Genomic DNA, 12,537 nt, shown 5'->3' with positions numbered 1-12,537 from the left:
TATCTTTATCTTTTTTTCTTTTTTTTTTATCAAACGCAAAAGATTTGTCTAATTTGCCCACCAACGCCATAATATTTGGCTTGTATTTCATAAACATATATATATATATATATATATATATATATATATATATATATATATATATATATATATATATATATATATAAGCAGTTATATATAATTTAGCTCTCCAGGCCCAGAAGGCCCATGGCTTGGGTTACTATTCTTTTCCATTCTTTTCTGTTTGTTGCTTTATTTTTCCAGTTTGGTATCTTATGTTTTTCTATGTCTTTTTCAGCATCCTTCTTCCACCTGGTTTTCGGTCTGCCTTTCTTCCTTTTCCCTCCTATTCCTCCCATTAGCATTCTTTCTGGCAGTCTCGTGTTTTCCATCCTTTGGATGTGTCCCAACCATCTCAGTCTTTGTGACTTTATGATCCCTACGATATTCGGTTCTCCATACATCTCCTCTAATTCCATATTTGGTCTTTTTATCCATATACCATTCCATAATTTACCTCCAAATATTTTCCTGAGGACTTTTCTTTCCCACACTTGCAGCAAGACCTGCTCGGATTTGTTCATTGTCCATGTTTCACTGGCATATAATACAATAGGTCTTATTACTGTCTTATATATTCTTATCTTAGCCCTTCTAGATATGTTTTTGCTTCTTAATAAATTGTTTAGTGCAAAAATACAACGGTTACCGGCCATAATTCTCGCTTGAATTTCTTCCTTCACATTTGGTCTTCTCGTAAATGTCGCTCCTAAATACTGGAATATTTCTACTTCTTCGAATTTATATGTTTTTTTATCTGTTATTACTGTCAGATATTGTTTTTGTAGGTAATCTCTTTCTGTCCATTCCATATATTTGGTCTTTTCTTCATTTATGCACATTTTTTTCTTTCTCGCTTTCATTTCTAATCCTTTTATTATTTCTTTTAATTCTTGCTTACTTCTGGCTATCAGAACAATGTCGTCAGCGAATGCTAAGCATTGGTGTTTTCTTTGATATATAAGTCCTGACCTGTTGATTCCAGCTTCTCTGATGGTAACTTCGAGGACGATACTGAACAACAGCGATGATAGTGGGCCTCCTTGTCGCACCCCCTCACTGACCTCAAACTTATCTGTTTCTTCGCCATTTATTTTAACCCTATTCTCTGTTTTTCGGAGTGTCACTTTTACCATTCTTATCAGTTTTTCACTAATTCCCATTTCGCGTAGTGCTTTGTATATTTCTTTGCGTTTTATCCTATCGAACGCTTGTTTAAAGTCGATGAATAGGGCCATTGGATTTTCGCAGTTAGTACAATTAAACCTAGAGCTAAAAATAATACTATTACAGGAATAATTATTAAACTCGATAATCTTCCGGGTTGAACCGCCTCCATTATCATTGCGTCGAGCTTTTTTTTAATATCTTCTTTAGGGCTTCCGAGGTCTCAATCTTCCGCACGAGCCCCCAGAAACTACTACACTGATCACACACCAATGCATGACTGCTACTGGAAACAGAGGACAATTCATTTATACCGTCGATGGTGACGTGGTTTAAATGGGGATTGGTGCGTTGATTGGCGGTGGGGTTGGCGCGAACATTTCTGACAGTAGGGTTTTGATTAGCGGGTGAAGCAGCCGATATTTTCTTTATGAGAGGTCTCCATGTCGAATGTAGTAAAGAAAATGTTTTCTCCCTTAGTGTTGTTCTAAAATATTATCATAGCAGGTTTGTACTTACCGCCTGTGTTTTTATTGTTAAGAGAATGAGCACTATTTTGTTTGACTTGAGTTAAATGACACCAATGTCAGGTCTTTTGTAAAGTCAAATATACCTACTTAGGTATGTTTGTTTTTGTTTTCTTTATTTTTTTTTAGAAAAATTCAGAAATTCTAGGCTTATTTTTGCTTAAAATCCTTAACAAGATTAAAGTTCCTTGTTCCAGACATTTGCTAAATTAGTAATTTTGCGACAAAGGAAGCGCTCTTGTCTAATTTAAAAGGACCATCAGACTGAGTCTCAACGTTGACTTTCAAATTATTCGTACGAAATATCTTAGCATCGACCCTTGATAAAATTTTAAATTCATACTTCGTCGGCTTATTTAAAATATACTGCCGAAATGCACATCTGCCATGTAATAGTTCTAGCATTTCATCAATCACTACAAATTCAGAAACGTTGTAGTTCGTTCTACATCTATAAACAAGATCATTCAAAATTTTCTACAGTGAACTAATTTAACAAACTATTTTATAAATTTTCTATCATCCACATCATCAAATCGTAAAGCCCTCAATAGAAGCTGAAAAAGATTAAGTCCCATGCTAAGTCGTAAAAATTCTTCTCATCTATCGTCTTGTATCTATAAGTCCTTTAAATTTCGATGAGATGAAAGCAGAACACCTGCCGAAAACAAGAGACCTAATATTGCCTTGATTTTCCTCACATTTGTGTCTTCACCGATCTTTAAGTTTTGTACGGAACACATTTATTCATTTCGCTATTTCTTTAAGACTGGAGTCTGCAAAATACAATTTACAAGTCTAAAGAACTGTATTTGATTTCTTGGCAATTTTAGTGATTCCGCTTGACTGAGTGATTATATTCTTTGCTCTGGCTTAATTTTTTGATAAACTAGTGGAAATAGTCCATAAAGTTTTCTTGTCTTTTCTAATAAAAAATTTACCTTGTCTGATATTATATATATATATATATATATATATATATATATATATATATATATATATATATATTTAGGGATTCTACAGTATTCACTGCCTTCCCTCGCTCAACCGTTTCCATCTCTCTCTGTTGTTCCATTCTCCATCGTTTAGTCCTCTCTTACTCATGGCGTCGTCTACTTCGTTCCTCCAGGATTTTCGGGGTCGTCCTCTTTTCCTCCTTCCTATGGGGCTCCATTCGGTTATTCTTTTTATCCATCTGCTGTCGCTAGCTCTTCTTACATGTCCATACCACTTTAGTCTTTTTTGTTCTATATATGTTAGTATGTCTGTTTCTATTGATGTTCTTTGCTTTATTTCGTCATTACTTGCAGTACTACTCTGCACTACTCTGCAGCATCTTCGCAGGCATTCCATCTCTGTTGCTATTATCTTACTGCTGTTTTTCTTGTTTATGGTCCAATTTTCGGCCCCATATGTCATAATACTTCGCACTAATGTTTTATAAATCTGCGTTTTTGTCTTCATATTTAGGTGTCTATCCCACCATACTGAGTTAAGTTGTCGGATTGCTGTTCTTGTTTATCCTAATCTTTGTGTAATTTCTTCCTCTGTTGTTGCCTTTTTCGTGATTATAAACCCCAGGTATTTGAATTTATCCTTTCCTTTGATTGTTACGTTGTCATCAATCTGTAGATCTTCTATGTCTTCTTCACTTGTAGATAGGTACTCTGTTTTCGCGAGGTTAATATCTAGGCCAGCCTTGGTATATTCCTCTTGTAGTTTCTTCATCATGTAGCTGAGGTCGTCTTGGTCTTGTGCAATCACTACTTGATCGTCTGCAAAACTTAACGTATATAGGTATTCGTTCCGTACCGGTACTCCCATGCCTTCGCATTTTCTTTTCCATGTAGTCAAGGCTTTCTCTAAATATATTTTGAATAGGGTTGGAGATGTGGAACAACCCTGCAGGGGTCCTTGTCTGATATTAAATCAACTAATTCGTTATCTTCAGAGAGCTTCGAGTCTGATTTGTGATCACTAGTCGCCTTTTGACCTTCTTCCATACATTCTTTATTACAAAAGCCACATAACACTTCTTTGTTGCTGTAAACCTCCTTCCAGAGTTTCAGAAAACGCTATTACCAACAATAATGTTTTTATAAATTTTCTATTTCAAAAAATTACCGCTATAAAGATTTAACCACTACTTAGCTTAAAATTAGCTAAAAAGAACATAAAATATTTACTTACTATAAAATTTACTAACTTTTTTAGCTCAAACACATAAATTATTCTGTAACAACACGCGTTGTCCAAAGCACTAGGTGAGAAATTACTAGGATTAAAAATAAAAATCCCGCCAGATGATATTTAGAAAAACCCAGTCAAAATGACCGTCGCGCGTGTACTCCCATGTTAAAGATACACGAAATAAGTTCTCATAAATTTCATATTATAAAGATATATTATATCTAAAGAGATACTAACCTTCTGAGACAAATACGTAAATGGAAGCTGGTTCCGTGTTCGAAGCAGAGCAAGTATAATTTCCTGAATCTGCATCATTTGTATCTCTGATGGTTAATCTGCTTTGTGTTCTTGGACCCGGAACTGTTTCCACCGAGATTCCCCCTCTCGCTGTGTCATAGTTAATCATGTGGTCGTTGTGATACCAAAACACATACTGAGGAGGAGTGGGACTCTAGAAATAAAATAAACCAACGTTAATGTGACAAATATTATTCTATAATATGATTTATGTAATTAATTTCTTATTACCGATATTTAATCTATGACATGCGATATATACGAATAGGTCATAATGAAGTATATAAAATAGAAATAAAAGTATATAAATTGCCTACGCACAACCGTCTGGAACCTTCTCATCTTAGGAAAAAGATATAGTGTGTGCATTTGTATTAAGTAATCCGAAAAAATAATTATTTACTAATTCAAATATTACTATTTTTATTTGTAAGTTTTTAGATAAGAATTGTTTATTAAAAAACTGGAAACTCCAATTATCTAATCATTATTTTAGTTATACGAAATAAAAATTAGGCAGGTATTGACTTTGCAAATTAGGGGATGTAAGTACCTATTATCTGTCTACCGAAAAGACGGAGTAATAAAAATGCATCATCTGCACGTCATCGTTGTCAAATTACTTTCTTCGCAGAAGTTGTATGGGTCAGTTATCGGTATTGTACACAAGGGCGTACGTTAAGGTATTTTGAAGAAATATTGTGCTTTGTATTGTGTTTGTGTTAATTGTATTTATTTTATATGTTAAGATTTATATTGTGTATTGTACATTTTTGTGTTTTGTAAAGAAATTAGGTAAGTACATATACCAATACAGATATTGGTCAAAAAAGTATTGTGGATGTAATAACGCAGTATAAATATGTATAAATTATTTTATAAGAAACAGGGACGCGCCAAGTAACTTCCAGTAAAATTACCAGGGTAGAACTATTATAATCAATCACTCCTTCACATTTCAACGTGGAAAACTATGAAATTTTTTCTACATCTACCTAGATTTTTTTAAGGAACAATCAGTACACAGTACATTAAAAAATACTACATTAAACACTAAAATTCCACTAAAATCCCACGTTTCACCGGGAAAAGACCCAGATTTCGACGGCATCCACCATGAATACATACTCAATTGCATTCAGAATCCCACGGAAATTTAAACATTCAAAATTCATAGCAATACTAAAACCAGATAAACCAGCTGATCACCCAAAAAGCTATCGACCAATTTCTTATAATATAAATCTTATAGTATAAACTACTTAAAACAGTAATGTTTAAAAGAATCAGCCCAATGATCTGCAGCTTTCAACACAGTCTGACCCGAAGGAATGATTTATAGACTCTTACGTACTCTGCCTTGTAAATTAACCGCTAGACTAATAGAAAATATGCTCACCGACAAAGTATTTCAAGTAAATATGGGATACGAAATAAGCACCCCCAGAACACTCAAAAATATATCGCAGACATACCGACAACATCAACAAAGTTTGGCTATGCTGACGACTGGGTCAACTGTACTTGGGAATATGGATCAACAGTACTTACGTTCAAAAGATTGATATCCAGCTCAATAACAGCATGAGAATGATAGCTGGAGTAATCAAACCTAAACCAACCCATTGGCTACCAATCTGCTGACCAAAGAATATACGAAGATCCTTAGCAACATGGCGCTGCCGATTCATAACTATATAAAAGATGCAAACCAAGGTCGACTGCGCACCAGAAAATCTCCAATACAAACCGCAGAATTAGCTGCAACTACCGAGTTCAACATGATCACCAAATGGATCCATGAATGGTCGGAACCTCAACCAAATACAGTTCTACCTTGCATCACAGAGACACCTCCTGGATTTGACCTACCACGTAAGACCTGGCACTTAAGACACTTAAAACATCAGAACTCAACATGGTCGATGTTGCGTAGTTGCGTATATGTTGTACAAATGGGGTAAGCTACCATCACCTACACATTTACATTTACATGTGTATAATGTCCACATTGCCTAAAGTTAGCCTATAGTATTTTGATTCCCATTTCTCTCCATTTGTTAAAGACACTTCCAGGTTTTATTGTTTACTTTTTAAGGAACTTTTATTATTTTTGTATTGCATTAAACATTTTTAAGTTATAGTGTCAGATAGAGGTTATATTTTAAAGTTATATTTTAAAATTGAATTGTCCACTTCTACGCCAAATGTTAAAAATTGTTTAAAATTAACGCTATATATATTTCCCGTACAGAAGCTTGCGTTACTTACATTTTAGCGGTATCTCAAGCTTTTATAACGCTCCCAATTAATCCTATTGAAATTGACGTTTTTTTTTATTACGGTGTACATAACATGTTTTTATAAAATAATCGTTCATTTCAATTTTTGTCTGTATAACTTTTTATTTTATTTTTCTGGTATGTCACTGGTTTAATGCGAACACGGCAGTATCAATAGGTTTCTTCGAACAAGCGGCCAAACCGTCCGAAACTATGAACGAATAGTCGACCAGCGCGAGTAGGGAGGATAGCACTAATGACAGTATTCTTGTTCTCTCACTGATCAACTGTTTGCCACGAATTCTGACTAGTTTGACTGTTTGTAGGAATGATTATAATATTTCATGAGTTCACATGGTATTCACGTGATAACTCCGTCTGTTGGGTAGACGGAGTTTAAATATAAACTAAATGAAATCTATCATAACAAATGTTATGTCCTTCTTGTCCTTTTTCAAATACGTAAATAATTGAATGTGGTTTATTAATAATTCTCAAGCCAAAAATATATATCACGATCATCAGTGGTACCACAACCCTAGATTAGCCTCGATCTATCGGTTTGCTGTGCCTGTCTTGCTCGCATCATCGTCCACACCGTAGCTCCATCTTTGGTCTCCCACTACTCCTATTTCCTACTTGTACCGCTAAGTTCCTTTGGATGGGTACTTTTCATGACACATGCGCAGCCAATATAATCATATCTATTTTTAAATAAATATAAATACCAAAAAACAAACAAAACATTTTGAAATTGGTTTGTTTAACCAGGGGCTTATAAAATAGCGATTAACCGTTTTCAGTTATTGTTTTGGTAAAAATGGGAAAGTTTGGAAATTTAATTTATATGGATTTTATTGTTGGATATGCATTGACAATAAGAAAATATTAATTTAATGGATTTAGTAGAAACGATATTCTGTGTGTTTGTTTGAAATACCTAAAGATCAATGGTTGAAAATGTAGAGGAGAGGAGAACTTGTATGTTTGATGGTATTTTGAATGCAAAGAAAAATACATTATCTTTTTATTTGTGCAAAGAGTCACATCGAAAAAAAAAGAGATTGAATGCCAATAAATCTGACAAGATACAAGAAAATTAAGTTGTAGAATAAAAAAAGTAACTTTGTTTTCGAAAGTGTTAGCAGTTGCGATATCATGTATTCTGAATGGCAGCAGTACAGAAGTTAATTTAAATAGCATTTAACAATAAATTATTATTGTATTGGAAGAAGATTAAGCTAGGAGAATTAAGTATTCAAGAGAAGATAGGAATTTTGGTTAGGAACTGAGATCGAGATTTGTTTTTGGGAAGCTGATCCAAGGAAGGAGTTAGCTAGCGAGTTGACAAGAGAGTAACTTTTTTTGTGCAGCTTTCAATTGTCAGGATAGCAAGAAATCGATATTTATGGTTGGTTTGTTTTATACGTGTAATAATATTTTTCAAGATATTTTATTCATATATTTGATTTTTTTTTACAATTTACATTCCTTTCTGCTCCTGTTGTATGGTTTCACACTACTATAAGATAACGGTGTTTCAGAACTGTGGGATTAAATTTAAATATTTGATTTAAACTTAACGTTTATACTTAATATCACCGTACAGTTGAAGTATGGATCATTACCGTATATAGAAGGTTTAACACAGTCTCTCCCTAGACTATTTAGTCAATTTAACATAAAAATAGCCAATTATAACAACAAAAAACTCAATTTGTTCTATTCTAGACTAAAAGATCCAGTTCCACTAGGGAAGAACTGCAACGTAATCTATGGTATACCCTGTGAATGTGGTAAAAGATACATAGGCCATATAAGTCAACGACTTAGTAAGCGCCTAGCTCTTCACAAAAGTGACTGTAAACATAAACCCCTATCAACTACATAGTTTGAGCATTCATGTCAATGAGAATGACCATCGTGTCCTATATGATGAGGCTATAATTCTAGATAAAGCTGAAAAAGAAGCTCATCGTAAAATCTTAGAGATGTGTTATATTAATAATTGTTCTAATTCACTGAACCACAAAAAAGATGTTGATAACTTAAGTTCCATCTATACTTATGTTTTTCAACAAAAATTCACTAAGAATAAAAAAGTCCCACCTTCTTATATTAGATTTTCATAATACTGTCCCTCCACACTTTCACTAACGTACTGTTGTTATTTGCTGTCTGTTGTGACTTAGTTTGTTGCCTGTAACTCATCTTATATACTAAAACGCTAAGCCATTTTCTTGTCCACCACTTTACTCAAAAACCATATTAGATAATTAAAATATTTTTTCGGAATATTATTAGTATTACGTATGAGATTGTCAAGATATACTTTTGGTACAAAAAATCACTTCCGGTTTTGAGATGACCGGAAATTAAAATTTACTTTAAGTTTTAGACCCCACAATGTATATATGGATCGAAAGGTCTCGTCGAGACGAATCTAAATATGTACTTCCGGTTGCGATCCGAAACGCGCATAAAACGTCAAGATAGAGCAAATCTGACACCGGATTCGTGATCAGCATGCAAAATTAACTGCTAAATGATATCCATGTCGACATTTGATGAACTAAAAATTGCATTCCGGTTTTGAGGTCGACTTCCGGTTTCGTTTTTATTAGTCAAATCAATAGAGAATTCAACGTAGAGTTCAAAAATGTAAGTTCACGAAATTATCATTATTTATAGTTTTTGAGTTATTGATAAAAATATTTTTACTTCCGGTCATTGGTTATATTGTATATTTTTCTCGCAAAATAAAAATTTCATTTAAAAAACTCGATGTCGAGTTGGTCCGCTAGTGTGTATTAAATTCAATGTAACCCACAAGACAATAATTGTTAATAATTTTAATTAAAACATTTTAAAACTTAACTTCATGTGCAAACCATGTTTTTTCATTATACATTATATCTTTTATAATTCTGTATTTTTCAATCAGACTATTTTGTCAAAATTTGAATTTTGAGAAGAAAAAGGGTAAATGTCTAACCCTTCTTGGACATATTATGTTTATACCACTAACATCAATAATATAAAAAGACAACAACATTGTGATCTACTAACAACTACACGGATGTGTTATTCCCCTTTTGTGAGAACAAGATGAACTCTGAATTTATTTTATATCTATTATCATCATTTATATACTTGTTTCTTTGACAAAAGGTATATAATACATACATCTCACCGTCGTGTTGACTACTATACCCAAGATTAATTACAAACCAAAAATTTATTAAACATGATATGTTTATATAGAAGAGTGACCTATATTTATTTAATTTTTAATTTAAGTTTGTTTGACAATTAAAAAAGTCTAATATTGCTGACTGAATCATGTTATTGGTCTATGCCAGCCATACTCACTACGCGGCCCGTGGGCCGCATGCGGCCCTCGGAGCGATTTTTCGCGGCCCTCAGACTGATAGGCAGTAAAACAAAATTTGCGAGTTTTAATATAATTATGTTTCTACTTATGTATTCAATCAGATTACAGTAGTGTAGAGCAGCGCTATGCATTGTACCGCATTTCGCATTAGTCATCTTTACCCCCACCACAGTGGCACTGGCCGGAAATTTTAGCAAAAAAGATGAAGCCGTTTTCTGATGCAGAAATTGTAATAGAATGTGTTGTCACAGTTTGCAAAACTTTGTTCTCACAATTTGCTAATAATGAAAAAATATTAGATGAAGTTTCAAAACTTCAGCTGTCTGATTCAATGTGCATGAGACGGCCACAGAACTTAGCAGCAAATATTGCCTTTAATCTTACCGATGAACTTCTTCTTCAAGTGCCATCCTCGTTCCGAAGGTCGGCGATCATCAGGGCTACACGTATTTTCGAAACTGCTGACCGAAACAATTCGTTGCTGCTACAGCTATACCATTCCCGTAGATTCTTTAGCCAGGAGTTTCGTCTTCTTCCTATGGACCTTTTTCCTGCTATTTTCCCTTGCATAATTATTCGAAGCAGTACATATCTTTCGCCTCTTGTAATGTGTCCCAAGTATTGCAGTTTTCGTTTTTTGATCGTAAATATGACTTCCTTTTCTTCTCAAGACCTCGACATTTGTGACTCTCTCGGTCCATGATATTCTCAGGATTCTGCGATACATCCACAGTTCAAATGCCTCTAATTTTTTGGTATCAATCTTTTTCAACGTCCATGACTCCATTCCGTAGAACAGCACAGAAAGTACGTAACATCTCATCAGGCGAAGTTTCATTTCAAGGCTCAAATCTCTTCCGCAGAACACTCTCTTCATTTTAGTGAATATGGATCTGGCTTTTTCTATTCTTATTTTGATTTCTGCTGAGCTATCGTTGTCTTCATTTATAAAAGTGCCTAAATATTTGTATTTGCTAACTCGATCGATAATTTCATTGTGTAAATATAAATTTTGGACATTTTGTGTTGATTTCGATATTACCATAAATTTAGTTTTCGTTATGTTCAAAGATAGTCCATATTCTTCGTTGCAGTCTGCTATCTTATTCACCAATGTCTGTAGCTCTTCAAGTGTTTCTGCGATCAGAACGGTGTCGTCGGCAAATCTCAGATTGTTTAATCTAACACCATTTATTTTAATACCTACGGATTGCTCAGAGAGTGTTCTATTCATTACGTCTTCGGAATAGAGATTAAACAGGGTTGGTGACAGTATACACCCTTGTCTCACACCTCGCTTCATTTCAATTTCTTCAGTGGTATTATTCTCTACTCTCACTACTGCTTTCTGATTGTAGTACATATTTGCTATTAGTCGGATGTCTCGTTTATCTAAATTCTTTTCTGTCAGAAGTCTGATTAGGTGATCATGCCGCACTTTATCAAAGGCCTTGTTGTAATCTATGAAACACATGAATACATCTTGATTTATGTCAAGACATCTTTGAGACATAACGTTCAGTGCAAACAACGCCTCTCTTGTTCCAAGTCCATTTCGGAATCCAAACTGGGTATTATTGATGTCCATTTTCAGTTTTCTGTGTACTCTAGAGTGTATATATTTCAGAAATATTTTCAGTACATGGCTCATCAGACTGATTGTACGGTAATCACTGCATTGTTTGGCATTTATCTTTTTTGGTATAGTAACAAAGGTGCATAAAAGCCATTCTTGTGGTATTTTCCTGATGTATAATGCTATCGAAAAGTTTAACTAAAATGTGAATCGAGTCTTTTTCTAGTAGTTTAAGGATTTCCGTTGGTATTTCATCTGGACCTGGGGCTTTACCATTTTTCATTCTTTTTAGTGCGTACATTACTTCTACTTCCGTTATTTCTGGACCTTTGTCTCCTTGTATGTTACTTAGCTCAGATTGTTGTCTATCATCTGCAAAGAGTTCTTCAATATAGTTTTTCCATGTCTTCAACTGTTCTTCTAGTTCTGTTATTATGTTTCCGTTGACATTATACAGGGTATTTGGCTGCTTACGTTTTTGTGTACCTGCAAGTTCTTTCACTTTTTTCACCGATGAACTGCAGAAAAGTAAATATTTAATCTTGCGCTCGACTCGTCCACTGACATAACGGCAATTTCTCAACTGCTATTGATCGTAAAGTATGTATCGGTTAAAATTTTGTGTAATGAAGGTAATAAATTTAAAAAAACGCTTTTAGAAATGGTGTGTATTATCAAAAGTAATAATAACTTGAACAAAAAATCAGAAATTCTTTATTCAGAATATCTAACAACATTACTCATTAATTGATACACATAAAATGAAACCATCACGTTTACCGGAACAAAAACTTTGGGTTCCACATATTATTTAATTAAGATTATTATCTCGCTATATTAAATAATCCAGGCGCGACTATCATAACTTTACTTTTTCCCACCCGAAATCGAATCGGAAGCGAGATATTTCTGAAAATTAATCACACGTTCGGGCACGCACATCAGGATTACTCCATCTTGGAATTATATCCAACGAGTAATGCGAGAAACTTTTGACGGTCCGTGTCCCAGCGTAGAGTTCATTTGTTCAGGTCGGTATTTATC

At 34.1% G+C, this 12,537-nt stretch overlaps 1 protein-coding gene across 1 annotated transcript in view; it reads right to left on the bottom strand.

Moving 5' to 3' along the window:
• Nucleotides 1-12,537, bottom strand: part of dpr12 (defective proboscis extension response 12) — a 574,490-nt gene that overhangs the window by 26,305 nt on the left and 535,648 nt on the right. The window contains exon 6 of the mRNA XM_072533001.1: nucleotides 4,182-4,395. Coding sequence (XP_072389102.1) covers nucleotides 4,182-4,395 — 214 coding nt within the window. The remainder of the gene's footprint in view (nucleotides 1-4,181; nucleotides 4,396-12,537) is intronic.

This window comes from Diabrotica undecimpunctata, chromosome 5 (assembly GCF_040954645.1).
Source record: "Diabrotica undecimpunctata isolate CICGRU chromosome 5, icDiaUnde3, whole genome shotgun sequence".
NCBI lineage: Eukaryota > Metazoa > Arthropoda > Insecta > Coleoptera > Chrysomelidae > Diabrotica > Diabrotica undecimpunctata.
The sequence above is the reverse complement of the archived record's forward strand: the minus strand, read 5'-3'. Positions and strand labels throughout refer to the sequence as shown.